We start from the raw sequence: 27,512 nt of genomic DNA, 5'->3' as shown, positions 1-27,512 counted from the left end.
ATTCAGGTAATGATAACAAAATTCCATTGCAGCAAGACAAACTAGCTGGAGCCTACTCCATGAGGACATCAAAGGGCAGCTTAGCTTTCATTTGCAAAGGGAAAAGAAATGCACAGGTTTCTTTACAGCCCAGAAATGGCTTTATTTTTTTTTCTTTAATAAATATATCCTTTAGAATATTAAAAAAATAATAGATTAATAAAGCCTGTGCTTCAAACAGCCAAAGTACTGTATGAAAAAAAATGGCACATTTGATACCGTTTCAACCCTGCTTCTCATCCAGAGGATAATGTGAGGCATAGGTGATGTCATTGGAGGATGGATCTCTTGGACAGGGCTGATTTTTCTAAGCTGCCAGAGCTCCTGACAGCCAGGTGAAATTTTCAGCACATGCATGGTGGTTGTCATGGCAGCTGCTGACCATCACACACCGCTAACTTTCTCGTTCACTGGGCTGATACTTCCCTTGGTGGTACCATCCAAATGATGTATTCCAATTGTGACCATCGAGTAATCCTTAGCCATAATTTTTGCCTCTTTCTTCAGACTCTTCATTTGTGCTAGCTGGAGCTGGCTGGAATTATATGCAAGTGCTGGGATGGTGTTCACTAAAATCAGCTGGAAAGGTTTCTTCTCCTCCTTGTAGCGACACTGAATGTATCGAGAGAAAGCTGAGCGGTAAGTTTTATTGAACAACGTGTAAATGAGTGGGTTGACAGCTGAAGAAAGGTAGCCAATCCAAACAAATACATTAAGTAGCCCTCCAATGACTTCTTGATTGCATGACTCCTTGCAAATTACAGCCATCACGTTGGTGATGAAAAACGGGCACCACATCACAACAAACAGGAAGAAGACTATGCCAAGAACCTTGGAAGCCTTCTGCTCGTTGCTGATGGATTGCATAGTTCTCCTCCCAGAAGTCCTCACATCTCTGTTCAAAGAGCGCTGAAAGAGTTTGTCTGAGGACAAGGAACTCTGAGGGAGGAAGCTAAATGAAGCAAACTTGGTCTTTGGGCCAGTGTCATTCACACATAGCATAGCTTCCTTCTGCAGCGATTTAATAGTTAAAAAGTAGGTGACCACCATGATGGTTAGAGGGATGAAGAATGACACAAAAGAGCCTACTAGGACAAAATTGTCATCTGCAAGTAAGCAGCTGCCTTTCTTAAACACTTTGGAGTCATCTTGTAGTCCAAAGACAGGTACAGGCATGGAGATACCTGAAGATGGATTAGAGGAAGAAGAGGTTAAACACAATAATAGAGAAGACCATTTCCAATCTCCAAGATAAAGTAAGAAAAACATTCTTAAGTATGCACAGGTATTTCTCAAAGGAATGTTTCAGCAGCAGCACAACGCTCACCCTGTTGTGACATTTTACTCTGGGGTTTGTGTTGCCACCACCTTCACAGGCTTGCAGCAAAGAAGGGAGGGGAAGAGCAGCACTGGTGTACCTAGGATTTAGCAGTTGCTCTAATCATAATTCCTTCTCTCCTTCAAAAAAACTCAGCCACAGCTAGAACACATTTGCTTCCATCCAACTGTACCATAACACCTGGTAGCAACAAAAGTGTAACTCCTTTTGTGCTTGGATCTTGGGGCCCCTGTAGTGACTTGCTGCTTGGTTCCTGCCAGACTGGCAATGGCTTTTATCAACTATGATCAAGGTGAAATCTTGTCTTTCATTTCTAGTGTGGCTCAGGAGTGGTCTGGGGCTGGTTTTTATAATAGGATTAAAAGTTTTCTGGGGACTGGTTTCTGCCTGGGTTGTGAAATACAGATTTTAGGAGGAAATATAGTTTTTTTGCTTAGGTCTGAGAGTCATTGCCCTGTCATGAACAGCAAGGCCAGGTGATGAAGTCCATTCTCCTTGGACTGCTCTGTCTGATTCAAGACCACTCTATCTACCTTTTCCTCAGGGACTTCAGCAAATGCTGCTAGTGTCTGATAAAAATAAAACAGCTCCTGTTGCTTTGGTTGATGCTTTTGAGTTTTTTCAATATTTGTCTCTTCCCCTTCCCCCCAAATGGATGCTGTGTCTCCAAGAGAGGCAATATTCAGACAGTAAAAGGGACACTATGCTGTGAAGGCAGCAAACAATGGAATTGTGAAGCAGGGAGTGATAATGCAGCCCTGTTTGGATAAAAGCAGCTAGGTGTATGACTCCTGTGGAAAGTTAGCATCATCTAGGAGCTTCAGTCCCCCTTGCATCTTTGAAGAGAAATCCCAGACTCTGTATTTGGCTTCTGAGGAAGAAAAATGTAATTAAAGAAGAATTTATTATCATGCTGGATGATGCCGTGCCCTACCTTGTGGCCTGTGTGCCCAGGAATATCCTTTCTCATTCACATTTGAGTCCTGAAACTCATCCTCTCGACATCAGCACTTAAATGGTACCTCCACCTCCCTTCCTTTCCCTTCTTCCCACTCCGGTGCTTAAACTGGGAGCCCTTTAAAAGCACAGGCTGTATATTCATTTCACACATTTCCAGTGTCCAGCCTAACAGCTTCACTCCTGGAGAGAAGCTGTGGAGTCCAAGCACAGCACAAAAGGATAGTAACAGTAATAATAATAACAAAATTAAACTAGTATTCTCTCAAGATGTTCCATTCTTCTGGTGCTTCTGGAGCTTCTACAGAGTTCTGTATTTTTCTAACACCACTGCTCTTTATTTTTCTAACAACACTAGCTTATTTTATCTGCATAGCTTTGAACTGAGTCATGGCAATGCCTTGGGTCAAATTACAAGAGTACCGTTCTTATCTGCCCAAGGCAGAAGCTGGTGGAGAGCCTGTGTTGTTACCCTTTCTCTTTCTGTTCCAAGACTGCACAAGCCCTAAATGCTTGAGCTCATGCTATGAAAAGCCAATGGGTGAGGTGCAAGCTCATGCAGTGTGTGGCAGCTCCTGGGTCTAGCTGATGGAAACCCCCCGTGACTCCAGGAAAGCCACTGCCTGAAAAGGTCTGAGTCAATTCAATTGACAGTGTGAAGGGAGAGGTCACCTGCAGGAGCTGCATTGCCCAGCCATGGCTGGGTAATCTGGGGTGCCAAGCACCTCCAGGGAAATGGGCTTTGAAATTCCTTTTCTTTTTTGGATTAAGGCACCCAGTGCATCCCAGCATCATGCTTCAGCTGCGTAAAGACACTGCACTAGTCAGAGCAATAATACCACAAGTTGCCCATCCGGTTCTGCCCTGTGCTGATAACAGCAGGGCTGGTTTTTCATTTCATTCAAGGACCTAGTGTGAGCTGCAGAGATAAAATGAACAACGGTGTTGACAGAGTAAAAAGATGCCTTTCATTACGACAGACCTTACGGTTCAGCTGCATCAGAAGGCATGGGAGGAGAGTCAGCAGCACCAGAAAGAGGAATATTTTAGGGTAATTGCAATCTTTTTCAAGTAAAAGGGCAAAGTCAATTACAACTCCTCATCCAAAATACAGGAGCAGCAATTCCCCACCTGCTTTGTTTTGTTGGTAGCACCTTCTGGATGACTAGCATCTAAATCTAGATTTCTAGCTTTAAAAAATGGAAATGAGCTTCAGCTTGTAGCTGGAGTTTTGTCATTTGCTTGTCATTCCTTTATGAAGTGCTGTTCACAGCCGAGCTGTAGCAGGCACTGCTAGCCATGGAAGTTTTTCTAAATGACCATTCAAGGCATCTTTCCCCTACAGCCATGGGAAACTGGCTTGAATACAGTTTAAAAATACCAGACATACCATGGCTTGGTAGCAGACGACATTGACAGCTGCATCCTGCTTTTTGGATACACCCCAGTTCAGCTGATGTAGAGGATCCCACAAATAATATTGTGGCATTCCTGCATGGAATAAATTAACTTGCAGTCCAATTCTCTCTTTTCATATCTCTAAAAGGAGTAAACTTACTGTTCCCCTTACCAAAGGAACAGAGTTTGTCCCTCTTCAAGAGTTAGTATCTGAATTCTTTGCTTCTGGGACAGCAAATCCCAGTCAGGACACAGGGACCAAATTCAAATGCAGTCATGTTTAAACTGTAAATAAAGGATCTTCCATGTGTAACCTGCCTTGTCTGCTTTGATGGAATTTTAAAGAAGCATCACACATGGCCAAGAATGTCACCCACTTGTGACACAAGACTGTCACTCAGGTTTGGTCAAGATCAAACTTGCACAATAGACAGAATAAAAAGACCCAGCCTAAGCTGCATTAGCATTATTGCAGCTGACTGAATTAATTCTTTAAAGGTCAGAGCTGACCGATCAATTTCTCCTTGATGATTCAGATGTGTAATTCTTGCTGCTTTTATTGTCCTTGCTTTCCAGCTCCCTGCTCTTGGCGACTGTGCCTGTGTATTAAAATTTCAGGAGAAGAAAATCAGCTTCACAAGAAAGGATCACACAGTGCTACCAGGTGGGGACAAGTGGTTATTTGGGAAATGGGCCATGTACAAAACATAGATCTGGGGGAAAGAACTTGGCAACACTGTTGCAGAACAGCTATTCCATGTCCCTGCCTCCCACTAGCTCAAGATCAGTCTGGAAAAAGTCGTGATATCCTGAGTGCTTTTTCATGGTTTATTTTACTCTACTTTCAAGTCAAAATAAGCTGAGACAAATTAAGCACTCAGCACAGAGTGGGAGCATCCATTCAAGCACTGGAGGTACATTAGCCACTGCTTTTCTTTTTCTCCTCTTTGATGGAACAAAGCTGTTCCCTGCTTTTCTTTTTCAGGCTGGCCTCTGCGGAGATTCAGAACTACTTCTCTGAGTGAGCCACTACATTTCCAGTTGGCATTCCCGCTTATATTGGAACATTCTCCCTTGTGAACGAACCCTAAATACTATGTTCCTCTGATAGAAGGTCGATTATTTATATAGCTTGATTTATACACAGGTGGCTATTTCAAACTCTATGGACTTCAATAAACTGCAAATGGGTAATAAATCTTGCATTAAACCTCAACCATATGAGCACAACTTCACAATGACAAAAAGCTCTTGAAAACACCAAAGGTTAAGAAGTAAAACAATAGAATCCTTCTTGTTGTTCTCTCAAAAAAGCCTAGTAGAGCTGACAGAGGTTGATTTAGTGGTACACATTGCTGGTTTGCAAATCTTCAGAGATATACAGCAGCCATAAAACCACTTTAACTGGACAGGTAAACTGGGTTTGCAGCTGCCTTGAGCTGCTGAGACTGTCAATGAATCAAAGGCAGAATTTACAATATGCCCTGCAGGATGGCACACTTGGGCTACTTAGGATGAAGAAAAGGAGGGGGAAGCGAACTGATAGAGTCAAGGTTCCTTTTGTGAAGTCTCCCTCAAGCAGAAACTCAGCCTTCCACCTCACATATATCCATTTCAATTTATTTGAATATGAAATGTCCTTAGTAAATGTCCGAGGGATAGGAAATATCTTTTAGAAATGTCATTAGAGTTTCTCGACAAAATTTGGCACCTTTGTTCACCTTTGCAAGAAAAATAAAAAAACCTTCCCAGCTCCAGGGATGTGGAGCATGTCCTCCTCTGAGCATCAAGAACACAAACATGTCTGGACCTTATATCAGGAGCTGGACTTTTACGACAGCTTCTTATGCGCAGCCAGTGCAACATCCACAGAAGAGCCATTCAGTCTGGCTCCATGTGTCTGCTTGGTGTGGCACTCATTGTTCTGGGAGTCATTGTTTTACCAGACCTGCAAACACTTAGCTGCTTTCTGAAAACACTGAGGTGGTTTCTGCATGCACCTGAAAGTGTTATTTCCCAACTGACTCATTTCCAGTCATGACAAACCTTTCATGTTCTAGCTATGCTGCTACCCAAATAGAGCCAGCCACGTTGCCAACAGCAAGGTTGTGCAGTTTGCTGATGGGTGGCAGTGCAGAAGCAGGAATTTCCACATGGAGAGAGGGAATGTTGAAAAGCTCTGAGGGGTTTGGGAATCACCATTTGAATCTACATCTAGTCAGCATGAATATTGGAAAGCATCTTCCTTTCCTATTAGTGTGGCAGTAATAGGCTAGAATTTCTCCTTGCATATGACACAAGCACTGTCCTCTTCCCTAGTGGCAGGTACACATGTTGGTGGGGGCAGGAGTGAGTGAGGAGCTTTCTTTCACAAATTCCCACATAATATTTGCTTTCCCATGGAATTCCTCAAGAGCTAAATGAGTGGCAGTGCTGGTGGAGCATCATCTCTTTCTGCATCCAAAGAGGCCATCTTCAAAGGTCTGGCTTCAGAGCAGGTCCAGGTATTTTTTTTATTACTGTCTATAGGCCAAATCTAGTTTTTTATTTGAGGTCAATCACAGAGCTGGTTTTCTGTAGCTTTCCCTGCACTTCATTTGGTCACACATGTTCTATTTAGTACAACTAAAAGGAAAACTACTTTGTATTTAACTTCACAAAACAAGTACTGGGTAATACAAATTATTCTATAAATTTTGAAATGGCTTCTTGACAGCTCTGAAAATCTCTAAGAAAACATAGTCTTTAGCCCAGTAGGAGATATATTCAGTTCTTTTTATGTGAGAAAGTTATTGTAAATGATCATTTACAATAATATAATACCATAAGTGGTCTCTTTCAATTTAGGGAAAAAAAAAAAAAAAGAAAGCAAAAAAAGCAGAAAAGTCTCGGCCTCTTCCTGATAGATTTCTCAGTCCTGAAGCCTGTTTCTTACAAGTGGACAGATGTGTCCATCCAAATTAATTTGTAGGAGTGTGAGAATAAACTAGAATAAGAGGAACTTTGCAGTGAGGACAGAGGAAGAAATGAAGGAGAGTTGTCCCTTTTTGACCCAACTGATTAGAAACCCAGGTCTCCAGGGAGGCCTGAGGTATGAGAAGAAAGTGATGATGGAGTCACTTGTTGCTTTAGTATAATCCTGTTCCCTTACAAACTGCGGATGCAGCCCCATTTCCTAGAGGCAGCAAGAATCCAACAGCAGGAAGCAGTTTCTTTACTCTTGGCTGAAGTCCTGCTCCTGCCTATACACACTTCAAATCCTCTTTCTTAGCTGTGCTGCAGGACTTCTTTACAGCAGTTTCATATCCTTCGTGTCTGGTCCTTCATATTTCCTTGCTGGATTTTCTAATCCTCCTGAGTATCTGAGGGAGGCACAACCTTTTGCACATCAACTTCCAACGGAGCCTCTCCACCAACAGAGTCATTGATTTTCAGCTAGTGACATCATCTTTGATTGGGGCAGAGGCTTCTGCCAAGGTGCTTATTGGCTTCTCACAACTACCTCAAACCAAAAGAAGTTGTTATCCCTCTGTATAATATGATCACCCAGTCACTAAAGGGACTAACAGAGGGACAGAGTAGTCTGCATTTATCAAATACCTAGAAGGAAAGAAAGTTTTATAAATGTCCTGAAGAATTTCATTTTGAAAAAGAATTTAGGGAATGGGGATTTCAGACTATGCCATTTATGTGTGCAGCAAGGAGCAGTGGGGAATGGACCATCCCCCAGTGGTTTCAGCTGAACAAGCTGAATTAAGACAGCCTTGCTATTGCAACAGAACCCTCTTGGTTTAGAGCCAGCACAGGTTTCTCTCCACAGGCTACCTCCACCTTCTGCTGACTGCAGTGTGCAGGAGGGAGGCCTCCAAGGGGTAAGAAATTGCTGGAGTGTGAAGACTGTGCTGACCAGTCTGCTTTTTCATATGTGGGGAGGAAGTTGCACTTCCCAAAACTAGTCTTGGTATCCATTTGAATATTGCATTTTTAAAGTTATTTCCTGATCTGCTTGTAGCTATCACCTGGTAATCCCCTCCATGTCTCTTGACTGCAGGCTGCCTTATTTTAATTGAAGTTCTGCAGTGCTTCTCTCTTTGCAGAGTAGTAGTATTTCTGCTTGGAGTTAGCACACTGGTGACTTGCAGTACAGGACACCCATGGGTAAAGAGCCAGCACATAGAGTGTGTTCTGAATCAGTGGAAAGCTCAGAAAATTGAAAGACTTTACCAATTTATACAGAATTTTTCTTTTTAGATAACATACATGGTTGAATTCCAGTTGGTTATTTTACTGTAAAATTTATACCTATTGAGGCACGAAATTTTCCTAAGTAAGAAAGAAACACCAAACTGCCCAGTAAATAATTTTTTTGCACAATATGGCTAAAGAATGAAATAATGGGGAACAAATGCCAAATTCTCCCACAGGTCTTCCGTGGGTTTGATGAATCTCCCTTTTACTATGCTTGGTGATATCTCACAGTTTGATTCTGATTATTTTAGTGATGTTAAGCCTGGAGAAAGGTGTCAGAAGACCTCAGATCAGGACTAGGTAAGTGTGTCAACTTTTAGGTAAAACAGAAATTCATTTGCCTTGTGTAGATTACTGTGCAAATGCAAACAATTCTAAATGCATCTACAGAGAAGAAAAGGGAAGCAAGAAGGCATCTGGGATAGCTTTTGCAGCAGGAGGCAGGACAGAGATGTTTAGTCCCAGGATGTCCAGAAGGTTAAAAGCCAATAGCAGAGACAGCCTAAAAATCCTTTTCCTCTTTCCTGGTTGAGAGGAACTCACTAAGCCTGACCTCCAGTAAGAAGCATGCCATTGTGCCATGTAGAGCAAACTTGTTCACCTGAGAAAGCACCATCCCTACGTTCCCCAGGTGAAAACTTAGCCCACCCTTAGAGACAGGACAAAGAAATGTTTATGGGCATGATTCAGAATTGTTTTGGTACCACGTTCCCACATCACGTCCAAGATGAAATTGCTCGTTCTTTGCCCTGCTTGGTCCTGTGTTTCCCAAAGGATGCTGAGGGCACGTGGACAACTGGTTTCAGAGTTGCAATGCTGAAGGAGCACTGAGAGAAGGGCTAACCCCACTCCATACAGACCATCTGTTTGGATGTCATAACTTTCTTCTTCCGGGAGCTGGGCTAGGTTAGATTTGCATCTGGCAAGATACTTCTGTTTCTCATTAGCCCTCCCTCAAGCCATCATACCTACTATGTTCTCACAGGGAAGTGCCTGAAGAAGGGGAAGTCAGGGAGCCCTGCCTTTTGAAGTGCTTTTTGAAGTCTGAGAGTATGAAATATGACAGTGAGCAGAAAGACACGGATACTCTATACCCTCCCTGGCTCACAGACATGTGGATACCACAACATGTCATGTTAAAAGAAGCAGGGCTGAAAATGAGCACTAATTTCACATGTACATATACCCATCTGGGTGTGCACAACTAAAACTCCCAGTTTTCCAGATAACTGAGTTACAAGCTGTATTTTCATGGTCTGAAGTCATCATCAAGGTTTTTTACTACTTTCCTCAGCTTTGTTTTGATTAACTGAGTGTGTAAGCCATTACAAACATTGACAATCCCCTGAAGACCCTGCTGTGAAACCTTTAGCCTGAAGTTTGGCATCAGATAGCTGCTCTATCTGTTAGCTTGAAGGAGATCTCCTGCCAGCTCTCAAGTGGATAGAAGAAAGGGCATAGGGTAGCAGCAGAGATTTCTGCAGATTTTGTAGCCTTGTATTTTGGCAATAGCATTTATGTGTTCAAACAGGTCTGGTGAAACTCCTGGGAGGATCCCTCTGACTGCACATCACCCTGATCTCTATCCCATCACTCCCAGCTGGGATGGTAGTGCTGTATTTCAGGGGAGGTTGATGGGGCACGTGGCCCCATGTGCTGGCTCTTCCACATGAACTCCAGCTTGCTCTGAGCATCTACCTGCACTTTAATCCCTGCCTCCCACCACGGAAGGCCTGCCAGGAGAGAGAGAGAATAGTGTGTCACAATGCACAGTGCCTAGAGGAAATCCAACTGCAGCTGTAAAAATTGGAGGGCTTAGGGAAAGGTTTCTGATGTAACAAGAAAAGGCCTTTAAGACCTTCCACCCGGTAATTTAATTGTGCTATTGGCAACACCAATTTACTTGCAGTCTGGATTTGGTGAGATTGAGATGGGTTGCTGATTTGGTGAAATTGAGACTGGTCACCATCCGTGAGTCTGGAAAGAGCAGAGTTCAGGCAGTGTCTGGCAAAGCATGGGCAGGAAGCTCAGGAAGCAACTTGCCTGGGGGGAATGCTGCATGAGTGAGCCCAAGTCCAAAGCAGCCAGACGGCAGCTGCAATCCTGCTGTCAGATGGGAGTCAGGAAGAAGCTGGCCTTCATGGTCTCCTCTGGGGGACACAAGTGTAATCACTTCATCCACTGTGATTGGAAGTGATTAGAAATTACTGATCTTATGATAAAGAGCTGAATATTTAGTTTGAAAAATTGCAAGAGGTGCCAGAGCTCTGCAGCCTAGCTCTGCACAGAGGGACAAGGTGCTATTTACTCTTATTTAAAGCTCTGGATGGACAAACCTTCTACTTCTGTGGCTCAGCAAAATGCAGCAGAAGAGGTCAAACATCCTTTTTCCTTTCTGTGTACTCTGTTAATGTTAAGTTGCTCTGGTGGTTTTAAGTTTCCTGTAGCAATAGTTTAATTTCTAGTTGAAATTGTCACTGGCTTAGATAAATACTCTCATTTAAAAAAGAAAAGAGCCTCCAAGTGGGATCAATTCCAATCACTTGTGATATCTCTCTTGTTTAGAAGTGGGCCTTTTTGTCTTCCATGTCAGGTGACTTTGCAGTGTTCACTGTTTGGGCCTCTAAGAGAACAGATTTGGGAATAATTGTGCTTTGAGAAAGAAAGAAAGAAATACCATACTAATAGTAGCAGCAAGAAGCTAGAAACAATGGAAAAAAATTAGATATTTCACCATCATATGCAACTAATATAATGACTCCCAGAGCAGTCTAGATGACAAGATCCTCTGCCACCTTAGTTTTTACACTTCTAGGCTTTTGATTATTACTTTGTATGATTCGTTGAAGGCTGGTCATTTACTTAACTCTGCCTTAATCCTCCACTGCACTGAACAGAGATTTCTGTTGGCACCTCCCTGAGATTTCCCCAGCAGTACTGTGTAGTTCAATAGGAGAATGAATGTGACTATCAGACAAGTTGTTTACTGTGGGATTTTCTAGCAACAATTTTGCACAAGGCCTGAGGGGCACAGACAACCAACATTGTAGTTTTTATGGATTTTCTAGAGCTCAGACTAGGTCCCACTTTAATACAGATCTTTGTCTTGTCTCTCCATGCCTCCTTTTGTGGTTGTTGTAGAGGCTGCTAATTAAGCAAATGGTCAGCTTCTTACTAGATACACAAGAAGAATGAACCAATCTGGACAGTTATTGGGGTAGAGATCCTGATGTAATCGATAATTTGGAAGGAAAAATAGGATGAGAAGCAGCTTAGAGATCTGCATTGGTCTGAACATCATGATTTGGGATTCTGTGCTTTATGCTTCACTGCCCAGCCAGTGGGTAATACCCTTGACCCTGACTGAACTGCTCTTTTGTGAAATCAGCCAGTGACCTGATCACATTTAGAGGATGGCAGGGTTGAAGAAGAGATGAAAAGCAATAGATTTTATCTACCCATATTTCTCATCTATAGGTGTCTATGTACGTGCTATAGCATAATCCCTAGGCTTATCTTTCTGCTAAATGTCACAAACAACTTTGAAAAGGAAAAATACATTCACTGCCCTTGAAACAAGAAGTGGCCGCTATAAATGCTTGAGGGACATCCTCAAGTTCTGCAGTGGTATGTAAGGCAGGGCTTGTTTTACCCTGGAAACATTCAACCTAAAATTTTGGGCACAAGGTTGTAGGGAGAAAGTTACTCAGTGCATCTGAGACCTCAAACCACACAGTCTTTCTTGGGATACTCACAGTTCAGCTCAACCTATGGTCCCAGCAATTGTGGTCAATTTACCATTCTAAAGCTCAGGTCAAATACAAAATCTTAGTGAGGGTTATGTTCTGCTGAGTGGAAATAAGTCTTCCCAGTGGGTGTGATTTACTTGCAGCATAAATGAAGGGCTGAATACTGTGAAATACACAGCTCTAACGTTGATGAGCCAGGAAAGAGCCTTTTCCTGATGCCTCATCCTGCTTTCAGAACGTCATGGGAGTCTGACAGGCTGTTTTCCATCAATGACTCTGGAAGAGTCAGCTGACAGGTATTTCCAAATTTGTTGTAAGTAATTAGGAATATGTTGTCTCAGCTCTGACGAAACCTGTGACTTTTATTAGCTGGGCTTCTGCTTAGAAATGGTGCCAATGGCATGGCCCTGAAAGCTCCTGGGGAAAGTTATTTGCAGCCTGAGTATGTGGCCGTTTGCAACATTCCTGCTAATTTGGGTAAATTCATTTTGGGCATTCATCTTAAAGCAGAATTCTGTGATACATTTCTCTTTCCTAACATTCTAAACCCACAAAACCTGGCTTAAATTAAATTAAATTATTTAAAAGGACATACAAGAAGCTGTGAAATTTGCTCTGGATAATTTTAAAATGACAGAAAATATCTTTGCTCTTGACATTTTTTTCAATGCAGCACAGTGTTACTTTAACAACACTTTTTAATTTATAAGGTGATTAAATGCAATTACAGTGTACAGATGACAGAGTTTACAAATCCCAACATGATTCCTTGTGCACTTCTTCTCTGCTCATTTATATTGCATGTGGGTTCTGCTATGCAGAAATCCCAGTTCCTCTGTTTAACAATGCTTAAGTTATTTCCTGGTCAATGTAGGATCCCCTTTTAAGAGTCTACTGTTGTAGAGATGTGCTGGAAAGAGATGAGAGCAAGCCTGTGAGCATGTCCTTTTTGCATTTTGCAACACCTCAGATGGCCGTTTCTGCAGAAAAGGGCATCCTGTGGTGGGACCTAGATTCATTCTTCACTTTCTGAGTGGGAAATCCATTTTGGATTCCTGCATGTCTTGCACACTGTGCTGGGTACACAACTGGCAAAAAAAATACAGACTTTCAGGGAAGGAGTAACTGCTAACAGGCACTGTACTCGTTACTGCCTTTTTTCTTAAAATATTTCATTGACTGAAGTATCCCAGACTGACTGAATATTGGTCATATTATCAACCAGGAACAGCTGCTTACTAATTCAAAGAAGCCTGTCCAGCTTGGTACAATTAAACTAATACATTTTTGCTGGTAGCTTCCAGGGGAAGAGGAACATGGTTGTTATGGTCTTCAGGGCAAAGATAAGTTATTTGTTTATATTAAAAAAACCACAACAAAAACCCATACCAAAACAAAAGAAAGCATAACAAAACAAAGAAAATGAACAAATTCTGTTATCAAAATAACCAGGTTCTTTCTATATAGCTCTACTGTCAAAAATACAGCTCTATCATTTAAAACATAATGATTATTCTTTATACGACAATACAAATGTACTGGTGTAATGTATTCTTTCCCATGCAGAAGTATGCCAGGTTGATCAATGTCTCTGCTTTGGAAATGTAGCTCTATAGATTTTTGTGTTGTTTCATTATCTCTGTGTTTCAGAATTTAGAGAAGTCGAATCACTACCACTCCTTTAAGCATATTTTTTTCATAAATACATGTATAAGGTTAGTAATACCTCCTTGTCAGATAATAAAAAAAACATAGAAGTCCAAAATACAAGCTTTTTTTAACCTTCAGTTATGGGAAGGAGACGTGGGTGGAAAGGTGTTGGTCTGGTGGATGAGATGTGTTCATAGTTCCGGGATGAAGTAATTAAGCAAAAGATTCTGTTACATGGGAAATATGGGGATAATTACATCAATGAGGAAAGTAAATATGATATTTATGTCTGTTTCTCTGAATGCCTCACATGTCTATGCTGGCCCACTCAGAAATGTGCATCCCAGCATTGAATGTTAACTTCCATCCAACAGCTGACGCATCAAGTGTCCATGTACTCATTAGTTGTCACTGCTGGTGGGGTCATTAGTTTGGCAATGAACTCTCTACTGACATAAATGTTGCTGCTACAGAGCCTCATACATTGTGTGTCTGTGAAGGAGTACAACTAAGATCCTATTTCTGTGAGATGGTGATGAAGCTCTAATACTTTGTTTCTGAAATGTTGTGGCATGGCCCTTCATTATAGTTAATGCAATATTCGCTGTATGTCATGTTACATTTCTGACATCTTCATGGCATTTTATTTTTATGGTGGCTTCTACATCCACAAATGGGAAAGGTCCCAGGAGATTTCCCAAACACAAAAACTATAACGTTTGCCCTTGAGAGTCACTAGGTAGAATGAGCAAACAGTATGTTCACTGTCTGGGAGATGGTTTAATGAGTATGGGAAAAAAATGTTATCTAAGAAATTATTATAAATACTGCTAAGAATGCAAAGCCAGTTTTTCAGAAGAAGAAATACAAGTGAAGTGAATGACTACATGGTAAAGAGAGTGGTAAAGCAGATATTTCAATTTTAGCCCCAGCACTTCCAAATTTAGGTGCTTAACTTTAAATCCATATTGTTGGAGTACCATGCTATGTGTAACTATTTGCATTTTTATGTATATTGGCAGTATATTCCATGTTATAACAATTGGTCTTTTCCTATGCCAAACCATCCCTAAATTAGACTTGAATGAAGTCTCAAACTATAATTATGTCATCTAGAAGAAATGGAGGATGTGGTTTATCCAGAACAGGGATTCCCAAACTGCAGCCCCTTGGCTATTTGTGCCTTTTGAAAACAGTAAAGCAACTTTCAAATGAAGGCTGTTCTTGGCAGAAAGAGAAGTGAGCTGAAGGAGAACAAAGCTGTCAACAAATCTAGAGACACTGGTACTTGTACTCCTCAAATCCTGGCTGCTTCCCTGGGTCTTCATATGGAGGACAATATAGGACAGTAAGAAGCAAAGCAGAGAAATTAAAGGCTGCCTGAGAAGGGGGTGTAAGCTTCTGTGTCATAATAAAGCTTCCCACAGCCAAATCATCAGAGGGCTCAGTTGCACTTGTTTCATACACCTGAAGGTAACTTCTTGCACCCCGCCCTTTGGAGAATGCTGCTTCACATGCTATGTGATTTCTGTATTTTTGAAGCCTCAAAAGAAATAGCAAAATGTGAAGAGAGTTATGTTTTAGGAGATATTTCACCAGCTTCATTCAGCTCCACTTTGGACTGCTTTTTTTTCTGCATGAAAAGTACTGAATAAATCTAAGTTGCTGGTGAGTGGGGAGAGCAGAGACTGCCTGAAGGCAGTGAACAGATGTGTAGGCTGAGTGAGAAAAGATAAGAGAAAATTCAGCTAAGAGGATTTGGGCTTCATCAAACTTCACATTACTTAGACCATCAACAGATGAACAGAGAGAAATAAGAACAGAGGAATGAGATATATATATATATATATACACATAAGGCTTAACATTCACAACTGTAATTCTTTTATGTGGCCCTTTCAAGGATTTTTAAAGGAGAGAATGATGCATTGTTGGCCTCTTACAGAGCAATACTCTTCTTAGGCCCACTTAGGACTCACAAGTGATTTACCTGTATTCTTCAGCATAGTCTCTATTTACAATTTTATAGATTCCAGTTAAATGCTATTCAAAATTCAGCTCTGTTTTTGCTCAGAAGTGGAAATGCTTGGGCTTTTTACACCTGTTCTCAGTAATGACCTCTGTGCTTTAAAACAAATGGAAAAATTTTCAGGGTTTAATGGGCTTTTGCCTTCAACAGCTACAAATAATCTAATTATCTAGCCACTCTGGGTACTGGGTGATTTAAGAATTAAAGACATGATTAGAATCTGTTACAGTAATTAGAATCCATTTTAAACCAATTGCCTGTAGCATTACATGGTCTAGTGAAAGAAAGGCTGCTGGCTAAATGCTCTTCTTCCACTAAATGCAAAAACAAATGTTAGTATTTTTTTTTTTTAATTTAAGAAAGTCAAGATTTCAGAAGTCAAGTAAATCAAATTATCTTTCCTTTTTTTATGCTATTTAAAAAAAAACAAACAACAACCAAACAACTTCATACATCACTGGAGGCACTGGAAGGAAGGTCACAGATTGACTGTTCTTTGGATCAAATTAACTGAATAAATTTCTGAATTTAGTGGAGAAAAGGAAAATTACAAATTTAGTGAAGGAAAGTGTTACTACTTAGTTAAGTTAGAAAGAGACTTGGGTAAATTGGGAAGCATTAGGAGAACTTCTACATGCCTCACAGATCAGCTAGAAGTATTTGCAGGATTCAGTGAGCAGGTGGATAAGGGTGATCCAGCTGATAAAATATTCCTGAATTTCCAGAATGCTCTGACAACACTGTTTTGTCAAAGGCTGTTAAAGAAATTAAACTCTAATGGCAGAAGAAAAAAGGTCCTCTTGTAGGAAAAGGATGGGTTGAAAGACAGAAATGCTTTGTTTCCACAGTGAGAGCAGTAGGAGGTAGCGTCCCTACAGCACTCTGTGTTCATCACTGCTGTTTACCCCAGCCATGACCTGTCTGCATGGACACTGGAACAGATTAAATGTGTGGGTGACACACACCTGCTGGCTATAGAGAATCACAGAAGGTCTTCATAAATCTCAGCAAATGCAAAGCAAAGTAGCAGACAAAAGTCCGTGCTAAGAAGTGAAGAGTTGGACATTAGTTGGGGGGCAACACTCGAAGTGCAAAACTATTTGTCATTACTCAGGAAAGAGAGAAGGGCCATGAAAATGGTCAAAAGGCTGGAACACGTCTCCTGTGATGACAGCCTGAATGAACTGGGGTTTAGCCTGGAGAAGTGAATGCTCCAGGGAGACTTTATTACATCCTTTCAATGTATGAAGAAATCTTACAAGGAAGATGGAGAAAGACTTTTTACTGACTCCTGTAGTGACAGTACCAGGGGCAATGTTTTTAAACTGAAAGAGAGTAGATTAGGTTGGACATAAGGAAGACCTTATTTACAATGAGTGTGGTGAGACACTGGAAAAGGTTGCCCAGAAAAATTGTAGATGCCATACCTGGAAGTGTTTAGGGTCAGTTTGGATGGGGCTTTGAGCAGCCTGATCTAGTGAAAGATGTCCCTGGACTCAATGATCTTTAAAGATTCCTTCCAACCCAAACCACTCTGATTCCATGATTTTGGAGCCACTGAAGTCAGTATGCAGGGATGGTCCTAAAGACTAAGAGAAAAGCAGGACTGATCAAGGTGGGAATTGGTAACAAGGCAGAAAACATTACTACAGCATAGGAATTCATGGTGTGTCCATGTCTTGAATATTGTGTTCTGGTCATCTATGTCTCCAAGAGGATGTAGAAGAACTAGAAAAGATTCAGACAAGGGTACAAAAAAGACCTGGGCATGGGGTACTGCCACACAAAGAGCCAAAGATTGGGACTCAGCCTAGTGAAGCAATCATTGAAGGGTGCTATGTGGAAAGATGAACTAAGGATTTTTGCAGTGAGGGAGATATGGAGGGTCTCTGATCAGCAGGTTCCACTCTCTTCCTCTGGTAAAATGAGCCTCTACACAGGGATACATAACATCTTTCATTTCTCTTGCTTCTTAACCTCTGTCTCATACATCATGAAAATTCACAGGGCACTAGTCCAGCTGCAGACTGCAGAAGCAAGGGGAAGCTGAAGGATATCTAACTGAGGCTGGAAGGCAAAACCTGAAGAAAGTGTCACCTCTGAATTTGTTGGTGAGATGGCAGCCACACCTGCTCTGCAGAGAGCTCACTGTGCACAATACCAGCTCTGCCTGTGCCAGCTATGTGAAAATGGAAGAGAGAAATAATTTTTAGCTCTGCCACTCTAAATATCACTGGGAGCTTGGAGACTGGTAAATGGTACATGGAGAACCTCTTTGTTCAGAAACCATTTCCTATTTTTAAATTATATAGAACACCTCATTCTTCAGATACCATTTCCTGTCTATTCTGAGTTGGCTTGTGGCAGATCAGGAGGACAGGGTCAGCGACTGACTGACAGCAAGTTGTGTGGGTGATCTGAGATCTGTCATGGTTCCTTATAATACTGCCATTTTTCTTTATTCTATTAGTAAAGCAATATGCCGTGGTGCGAGCCCAGTCCAGCCTGGCAGTGACTAGCTCAGCAGCATCTTTAGAGCTTGCTGTGTGCTTCCTGTCTGTCCTCTGGAGCACATCTCATTTGCCAAAGCTCATTCATGACACAGTTGTCAGGCTGGGAGCCAACCTGTTTTCCTTCAGCTCATCTCCCTGTGGTCCTTGCTTCCACAGGACTGGCAAACCCTCTCAGCACCACACCATTCCTGCACACCCCAGTGTGTTGCCTGCATTCATTTGTATCTATTTAACCTACTCACTGTTGTGATGACAGGAGATGTATGAATGAGCATGAGTTTACCTTATCAGCCCACCTATGTTCCTAACACCCACCATTCCCTCACGTGTGTCTTCTTCCAGCTGCAGTAAAGTAGAGCTCTGTCCCCTTCACTCGTGCCACACTTGAGTGCTTTCCAATAAAATAAAGGTTGCATTTTTCAGTTATATAGATCAGGACTCTGTTGCTATCAGTTGTGATAGTAATAATATCTCCAATCTCATCTGATCATAGTTTAAAAAAAAATCTCTAGAGAGCAGAAAAGGCATTTTTACAATGTGTAAGTTGTTATCAGCTATTACTGCAAAAAATAGTTCTAACTTTTGAAATTAAACGTCAAGATACTGAGAACTCCTCTTAGAGGTCATAAACCATGTTCTAACTAATAGGGCTTAAACAGTGTTTTTTTTTTCTGGATTAATTTTAATACTGAGCCTCTGTCTGAGTAGTGTGGAGTCCTGGAATGGTCATTCTGATCATCCTGTGAATTTCTTAGTGTTTAAAAAGCAAAGTACAGTCATTTCATGCACACTAAGCACAGGCACCACACAAAAAATGCAGACAAACACAGTATGAACAAATTTAAAGAATGCTTGACTTTTTTAATGTTACATGGGGAGCGCACCAAAAATGCCTGCACTTAAGAGAGTCCAAGACTGGAAAAATTGCACAGATTAAGTAGCATGTTTTCTACTAGACTGATTTGAAAAGTGACCGTAGAGATACAATGTGTGATTCATCTCATCTAAATGAAGATATCTGCATCTGTGTTTCTCTGGCTTCCTTTATTGTTGAGAGCTTGATATTTTTAGGGTGGTGTTCACCCAGCCTGTGCTAGACATCTACATCTGATCAGCTGAGCTGAACCTCAGCGGGTCTTGGAAGATGCAGGTCTGTCCTGCTGAGAGAGGACTCCCCCTGTTTCTTGCTGCACTGTAGAAGATACAGCTAACTCAAGCCATAAATATCCTAGTCTGGTCTTTCTCAGATTCTGGGCCAAGATCAAGAGGGAGGCCAGGAAGCAATTCAGAATGGCAGGCAGGTAGCAGTGTTGGGCATCTTCACTTTTCCTGCTACTGGGAGAAAGGTAATGAATTGCAGTTACCACTTGCAACAATTTGTATTAGCCAGACAAGAGGCTAATCACCTTTCATTGCTGGCAGCACTTAATCTCTTTTCAGGGCAAGAGAGTGAATGTTTCCTCTTTCTGAATAAGCTCATTGGGGTGGGCGGTGTCTACAAAACCAGATGAGCTGAAAGGGAACTGTGCTTTCAACACATTTGAAAACCATTGCCCCGGGGGCGTGAGAAAACCCCTGAAAGCATCAGGCACCAAGCTCTTCCACCTCCCTGGTCATGAAACTGCTTTGGACTGAGGGGGATGCCACCACAGGAATGGAAGTGTGGCACTCCCATGCCTCGTTTCAAGCCTCTGGGTGTTTCAGTGATAACAGAGATTCAGCTGAGGACTCATTCAGGGCACCTATTTTAGGCTGCAACTCTGAACGGTCCTGTGGGGAAACTTCTCTCATTTACAATATACAGAGTATCTAATGCCTTCTAAATAGGATGCATAAATACCCTACTCTATGCACTGAGAGAGGCAGACAAGATCTGCCCATAGGAATTATCTCCAAGCAAATTACCCTAATGAGGAGTTGGGAACAACTGTCATAAAACCGGGAAATCTTTTTTTTCTGCTGAGATTTTTTTATTTTCTTTTCTGATGTTAAGGTAACGATGTATAGTCAATATGGGAAATAAACACATATTTAAAACAAACTTGAACCCAGCAGTCCTATCACTGATGTGTGCTCTTTCAGTGACAGTGCTACTCAGTTCTCCTTCATTTCCCACTGTGGTTATTGATTTTCATTGCAGAATTACTACGTGACAGCACTTCTTGGCTGTGGCAAGCAAAATCTTACAGGCAGAGAACACAGTTTCAAACTGCAATACATGTGTCAAATCCTCTCAAAGGCCAGAAATCTGCAATTACATGCTGAAATATTGCCTCACTTACCAACCGATATGGTCCAAACAGCAATTATTTTTGCAAAAGCCTTGGTTCTGGAGTTAAACCGGCTGTGATGGATGGGGTTTCGAATGGCAATATACCGATCCAGTGAGATGGCACAGAGGTGCATGATGGAGGCAGTGGAGAAAAGCACGTCCAGGTAGATCCAAACAGCACAGAGCTTTGTAGGTAGAGGCCATGTGTAACCTGCACAAGAGGGAGTGACATCAGCTAAGAATGTGGCATACACCTTTTGTTGTGACACACGTCTTAGCGCATATATCCTTCTAGGAGGAGCTGGTAGTTACGTGATTTCTTCAACAGAAGCTGCCTGACACTGTTTTAAGAAACCTTTATATTTGCTTGCAACCTTCTAACTCTGTAGCTTCTGGGATAACTCTGCTTCTTTGCCAGGCTACAGGCAGTGTATGTTTTTTTTTCTTTTTAATTCTATTTGTATATGGCTGATGCTTGATGTTATAATTTGCCATTTCTGGCAGCAAATCTATGGAAACAGAAGAAATTTCATCATTGTAAACCTACAAGTTCTCAGTTTTGAATTAGAACTTTATCCACATAATTACTGCATTATTAATACCTGCTGATAGGCAAATTCTAAACCTGAAACTTCAGATTTAGTGACAGCTGAAGAAAGAAACATATTTTGTTGCATCCAGTGATATTTATCTCACCTGTCTTTAGGCACCTCCCACATATTCAAATAGGGATATTCCCTTTATTAATGAACATTGATAGGCTAGAGAGACCAATCCAAAGCAAATGCATTAGTGTTTACCAATATCCACCCTACATCTTCTTTGCTGCAAATTAAGCCTTCCTTTTTTCCTTGTTCTTTTCACTAGCCATGAAGAATAATTGATTGCTGTCCTTTCTGGAAGCTATTGGAAGATGGCTATCATGTCTTAGCTAGTTTTTTTTCTTTTTCTTTTCCAGACTAAGCAAAGCCAATTCCTTTATCTTTTACTTACAGATGATGCTTTTAAAACTTTTGTTCTTCTTGTTTCTCTGCCCTGCAATCTATTTAATTTATCCACATCTGGCTTATCATTCAGTGACCAAAACAGAAGTCGATACTCTTGCAAAGACCTCCCGACTGCCAAGTGAAATATTGCTTCACAGGTCTTGCAGGGAATGTCCTTAACTTACACAACCTGGAATGATGAGTGCCTTTTGTATAAAAATATCTTACTAGTGACACATGCTTAGCTTATAATCAATTTTGACAGCCAGATCTTGTTCAGCATTCCTGAAGCATGGACAAATTTCCCCAGCAGTGGTTGGTTTGCTATCTTGTTCCCAAATCGATATATTTGTATTTATTCTCACTGAATGTTATTTGTTCATATTAGACTTTCTCTTCAGGAGTCCAGATGATTGCTGATGACTCTGATCCTATCCCTCTGACTGCTTGTAACCTCTCCTAGCTTGGTGTTTTTGTAAAGCTGTGTAAAGTCACACTCTATAGGAGTTGTTAGGAGCAGTACTGAGCAGACCCAGGCTAAGCAGAGCCCTTCAGCACCACCATTCAAAAGCCCTCCTAGTTCTGCAGGGATCCACTAATAACACTCCTTGGAGCAAGTTTTGCAGTTATTCATGTCCTCATCTCGTACCAGTTTAATTTAGAGCATGTTATCTGAGCTGCCCATGACAGTGTGACATTGCCAAAGTTGGTATGGAGAGAACACACTCGTGTTTTGAGAGATGCCTGTCTCCTTTGGAGATACACCGCAAGATTTGCAACAGCAGGATCACAGAGAGAGGCAGAGCAGCTAGATCTGTGCGTGTTTAAATTTAGTCTTAGTAAACACTGAGGAGACCTATTTCTTGGTGCTCTTGGGCTGCTGTATTATGAGCTGACCCTGACAAGCCATACAGTATTTATGGATATGTTTTATCTTGTTTTCTGGTCTTCTATTGGGGAACTGGTCTCTGGAGTGTGTCACATGAAGGCTGCCTTTCAGGTGCATGTCTTCCCAGCAGTTCATCTGTGTCAGACCAGGCCAGTTTACACAGCGTAAAGTGATAAAGTATTTTTACACTTGACAACATGAGTCTGTTCTCTTGCTTCAGTGGCCTTTGGGAACACATTTGTCATATCCTTCTCAACCTCTTGTCCTTGCTCTAAACCTAGATGAGGCAGGGATAAAACAGCATCCATCAGACGAACTGCCCTGGAAACTACAGGGCCAAGAAAGAACATGAAAGGACCCAACAGTGGAAGCAATGAGAATTAGGAAGGGTGTAGATAACAACCTCCAGGCAGGCCTTGGGACATTGTATGTAGCACGTGGCACGTTTGCCTTGTGCTGTGTTCTGCTTGCTGTCCAATTCACCCCTCGACATCCAAGGGGAAACAAAACAAAACGTGGCTGCAATTTAAAGATTGGGTAGGCAGGGAAAGTCTTACAAGGTCCAGGATTTCATGTGCCCATAGAAGCTCATAGGAGAGAGATCCAGAAGCTCCTATCACGTAGTCACATCCAAGAGATGAGCAAGTGTTGTCTGTGCACCTGTACATTTTCAGGTTGAGAGGCTGAGGGGGAGGCCAGGTAGCCCCTAGGATGAGGTAAGATTTTCTTCCTTGTGTAGCCAGACAGTAGCATCTAGGAGAGGAGAAATGCTTTCTTACAAGGCCTTTCAGTTGAGGAGGCAAACAAGACAAACTGGTCAGGACGGCGGGGCTGCTCTTTGGTGGTAACAGAAAACACTTGAAAACTGGTTTTGGAGAAAGGCCAAGAAAGTACTGAAAAGGAAGAGGAGTGGAGAGCCTGTAGGCAGAGGCAGTTGCTGAGGATGCCCTTGTGCACTGTCCTGCCTTGTCAGAAACACATTAGCTGAGGCCACGTCTGGGGTCAGCACTGGGCTGGACAGAAGCCCTCTGAAGTGCCTGGTCCTTCCACCGCAGCAGGGAGGTACACAGCATCTGCCAAAAATGCTGACAGCTGCTCCATGCTGTTACTGTCATCCCATGGTGTGGGATAAGTCTCCACAACAGCAGCAACTGGCACCCAGCCCCCTGTATGTTTTTGGGTGGAAACCAGTGCTGTTATACTTTTCTGTGAGTTTTCTGCTCTGTGGGCATATCCACCTTGGCAGAACTTGCTGGGTGTCTTTTTTTCCAGCAGAGGCTGGTGCTGCTGGGTGGATGGACGAGGCTGCCTGGCCCAAAGGGTGCAGGATGGGGCAGGCACATGGCTGGTGTGGCCGGGAACCTGAATGGAAATTGCCCGTAGTAGCTACAAAGCTCTCAAGAAGCAAATCCCTGTCTTTTGAGCAAAACAGCCACCTCAATGGGCTGTGGGATGGGCAGTGGAACTCTCTTGATCCACAGTTTCAGAGGTACCCTGGCAGAGGGAGGTGGGTGCAAAGGTCCCTGATTTGGGCTCAGGACTCTCAAGGTAGGTGATGTGGCTGATGCTGGCTGCATCCTGGCCTTTCTCTGGGCTGCTGAGGCCAAGCAAGTGCTCCTGTGTAAGGGGAGGTTTCCCCCTGCACCATCCCTAGTTGTCCTGAAAGCTGACCATGCACTATGTTGAGAGGGCTCTTCAGATACCATGTGTGCTCCACCAGATGATTTTCCACCCCCAGTTATCCTGCAAACACTTCCCCTTCATGCCCCTGCAAGGGACAAAGCAGAGAAAACAGATCCAGAGCCAGCACACTCCCACCCCTATGGATTTGGGTGATGTCACAGGAGGGCGACACCGCCTTCCCACCCCCCACCAGGAGTGTTTCAGGCTTCGCTGTGTGCAGGAAATCCCACATCCCGACCTCAGAATCACTCCCCAACCAGGGGTTTCTGGTGCTTCTTGCCTCGGCAGCGGAGCCCGGCCAGCAGGAGTCCCTGTTGCTTGTCTCAGGGAATCAGGCAGGATTTTACAAGGTTCTGCTAAGCTCTCTGGTCGGATGGCATCTGCTCCCGCGGCTCTTTTACGCTCTTGCTCCCACCGAAGGTAATTGCAGAACTGATATAATAAATCACAACGTTACACCATCACTGTTGCCAAATGCAGCCTGCAAATTTCTGTGCGGAAATACTGAAACTGGGAAATAAACTTCCAGTTTTCTGGATGAAATCTCTCCTAAGTCACAGTCTCATGCTTGGACCTTTAGTCCCAAAAGAGTAAGCAACAGAAACCTTTGCGAAGAACCTCACTTTCCTCCTGACGTTGTCTGGCTTCTCCTTGAGCTGTAGGAATTCATCTGTGGCACAGGAAAACGAATTTCTCAAAGTTTAGTGATTGCAACAGCCTGAACACACAGGCTGCTGCTTTCTTCTATGTGAGCTGTGCTGCAAGTGATTTTGGTGAAAATAAGGAGAAAGGTCTGCTATTAATCACCTACAAGGATATGAACTGTGAGTCATTATTCACTTCATTCTCAAATAACTTAAGAAATCCTATCTTTGCATTTGTAAATGTTGCTAAAAATTAGGCAGAATTAATTCCTGTCCAGGTTTTAACTTCCACAATATTTATTCCAGCATTTGCTGCTAAGTAAATGTCTAAGCATGGTTTTAGTGTTAAGTGAACTATTTACATTTGCATTACTTCATTAAAAATAAAAAAAAAAAAAAAAAAGGAAGGGGTTGCCTGCTTTGAATCTGAAGGTAGTCATTAGTGCTTCTGAGCCTGTTTGCAGAGAGAACTAACTGGCAGGACCCTACGTTCTCATCAGGTGTATTGAAAATTATGAAATCTGAAAGAACAAAGAGAACAAGGCATCTTTATATATACTTTCAGTGACAATTCCTCCAGCAACTGAGTAATAAACTAGTGTTCCAGACTGTGTTTAAAATGCCTGTAACTACAAATATAATGCAGGAAAAGATTCAAGTACCTCACCTATTCTTACATCCATTAACCAATTACATATATTTCGACTTCTGTGGAGTGCTGACAGGGTGTTTTTTTTTCTGGTAATAGAATGAAATAATAATAATAACAACATGTCCATGCAACATTTAAAGCTCCTTAACACATGCAGCAAGTTACACAGCTAATACTCACCGTACAGTATGGTTAACATTGACACAGGCATGACAAGGAAACCCAGCAGCATATCAGCTATTGCAAGTGACATTAGAAAATAGTTGGTGGCATTCTGTAGTTTTTTCTCCAGTGATACAGCCATGATGACAAGAATATTTCCAGCAATGGTTAAAACAATCACTATCACTGTCAGCAAAGCTGGCCAGTTTTTCTGTGAAAGTTGAAACAGGGAAGAGTAGCAGGGTGGACTCATGCTACTTTCACATGAAAGATTAGTTAGGTTTTCAGAGTCCACAGTCATGTTAAAGAGATGCGATATATTAATCTCTCCAGCTCCATAAACATTTCTGTAGAGTCTTCTTTCATGATTTATTCGCATTAAGGAGTTTGCAGTTGGGTTCACAGAGCTCTCCTCATCAGAAAGAATATCCATTGCTAAGTCCAGAACTACTGAGATAAATAGTGAAAAATAGGAAATTGTCACCCTTTGTCTTCATCAGGCTTTATATTCCTCAGCTGTCCATGCCAGAAGTTGAGGGAGCACAATCTTTTTTCAACTGTATTTTTGCCACTAGCTTGATGAAGAAAAACATACCAGAATTACTCCGAATGCTGAAATGTTTTGTTTTCAGTTCCTTAGGAAGTCCAGTGTGGGCACACATTGAAAATCCAACTGAAAAGCAAAACCAAACTGTAGGATCGAGAACGTGGACTTGAGGCTTCAGAAAGCAAAAAAATGTTGGAGAAATAGAAAAAACTTTTGCAACCACTAGGACTCCCCTCTGGAGCTACATCTTATTGCTATTGGTAACTGTAATCACACAATTTTAAACATAGCAGTATTAAAATAGCTTGCCATACCAAACAGCAGAGTTCTCACTTCCCTAATAAGAAAGTTGATTAAAGATTCCATCTAACATCTTTCCCTTGAAATAATTAGATATGCTCTTATTTATAGTTCATCTTCCATAATATGGCTGATAGTCTCTGACTTCTGTTGTATTTCAGTATCATTTTCAGCCTCTTAACAGAGATTACAAATTCTACTCCATGCTGATTTTTACAACTAATAGCACCTTTTGGCCCAGCCTCATTGCAGAATGGAAATTAAATAACTAGATACTATGATTAAAAAGATGCAATTTAAGGAAGACTTACATTGTACTTCAGAGGCCACTCGCAAACTGCAATTAGGTTCACTTTGCACCCTGATTTACCACATTCTTCACTGTGTTTAGCCAGTTTTGTGTCCTTTTTCTTCAGCCTCCTCCAAAATGGTGGTATTTGGAATAATTTTCTGACTTCTAAACTGCACACTTGAGTGAAGCCAGTTCCTGTGCTGCGAGGCTCGCTCTTTTCTTCTGAGAGATAGGCTGCTTGCCGACTCTTTCCTTGTGCGTTTCCCCGCCCCAGGGCAAGCTATCTTTAAAATAATAGTAATATCAGAGCCCCTCTTGAAGTGACACAAAAGAAAGAGCACAGACACACATGCACACACACACAGAAAAGCAGCCTGCACGGAGGAATTACTGATTTCAACAGGGATGGAATTTCTTGCTCGCTGCCTTGTTCGCTTTGTCAGACCTCCCACTATCTGGATGTCATAAACTGCAAGGCAGCAACAGCAGAGGAGGGCAGGGGAGGGCAGACCAAAGAAGCTCCTTTTGGCAAACTAGCAGCTTTTGCAGAGTGTGTTTCGGAGGTCCTGTGCTTGGGTGCTTTCTCACTGCACGCTTTCCATTTGCAGAGGATGTCTTGCAAACACAGCTGTGTGCAATTGCAGTGTTTTACAGGATGCAGCCTTAAAGGAGACAAAATCTAAGGCTCTCGGTGGTGGACACTAGTGAATAATATAAATGTGAAGCTTTTTCCATGTAGAAGGGAAGTTATGAAACCTTTGAAAGAAAAGAGTAATATTCAGTCCTTTCAGTTTTAACTCTACGTCTATCCTGACATGTTAATCAAATTAATAGATATTTATAAAAATATCTATTTCTATATATATATGTATTTATACAAAATTGAAATCACTCTGATGTCACACCCGTTTGTCAGGAGGTGGGTGTAACAGTTAACCCCAGCAGCCTGTCCCAAGCAAATGTCCCAAACAGAGTTCAGTAAAGCAAAACAGTGTATAGCAGAGGGGGAAACAAAACAGCCTTCCGCTGTTTCTGCCTTGTACTTTTGCTGCCAGGACATGAATGAAGAGGTAGCCAGCTCTTCAATTTTCCACCTAATGCAAAACTTACTCCCAGATTTTATGAGACTTATGGTTGTCACACTTTCAGATGAGTGGGTCCGC

At 42.0% G+C, this 27,512-nt stretch overlaps 1 protein-coding gene across 2 annotated transcripts; it reads right to left on the bottom strand.

The window, feature by feature from the left end:
- On the bottom strand, nucleotides 1-26,693 carry HTR2A (5-hydroxytryptamine receptor 2A). 2 transcript variants are annotated; one of them, XM_051635104.1, is made up of 4 exons: nucleotides 26,369-26,693; nucleotides 25,229-25,883; nucleotides 20,205-20,405; nucleotides 1-1,223 (listed from the first exon to the last, which is right to left on the bottom strand). In XM_051635104.1, the coding sequence occupies exons 2-4, from the start codon at nucleotides 25,641-25,643 to the stop codon at nucleotides 424-426; spliced, it is 1,416 nt and encodes a 471-aa protein (XP_051491064.1). In that variant the 5' UTR covers nucleotides 25,644-25,883; nucleotides 26,369-26,693; the 3' UTR covers nucleotides 1-423. The 2 variants fall into 2 exon arrangements, with proteins under 2 accessions (XP_051491064.1, XP_051491073.1); XM_051635113.1 differs by lacking the exon at nucleotides 26,369-26,693 and having other exon boundaries at nucleotides 25,229-25,900.
- Between the last annotated feature and the right edge of the window lie 819 nt (nucleotides 26,694-27,512).

This window comes from Apus apus, chromosome 1 (genome assembly GCF_020740795.1).
Source record: "Apus apus isolate bApuApu2 chromosome 1, bApuApu2.pri.cur, whole genome shotgun sequence".
NCBI lineage: Eukaryota > Metazoa > Chordata > Aves > Apodiformes > Apodidae > Apus > Apus apus.
The sequence above is the reverse complement of the archived record's forward strand: the minus strand, read 5'-3'. Positions and strand labels throughout refer to the sequence as shown.

Bases quoted from the DNA above. Each gene is read 5' to 3' on its own strand.
- HTR2A (XM_051635104.1), bottom strand. From the start codon at position 25,643: ATGGATATTCTTTCTGATGAGGAGAGCTCTGTGAACCCAACTGCAAAC. The intron at 20,406-25,228 runs GTGAGTATTAGC...CCTCTTGTGCAG, and splicing joins AATGTTAACCATACTGTACG to GTTACACATGGCCTCTACCT. The intron at 1,224-20,204 runs GTAAGTGAGGCA...ATCCATCTTCAG, and splicing joins TGTTTGGACCATATCGGTTG to GTATCTCCATGCCTGTACCT.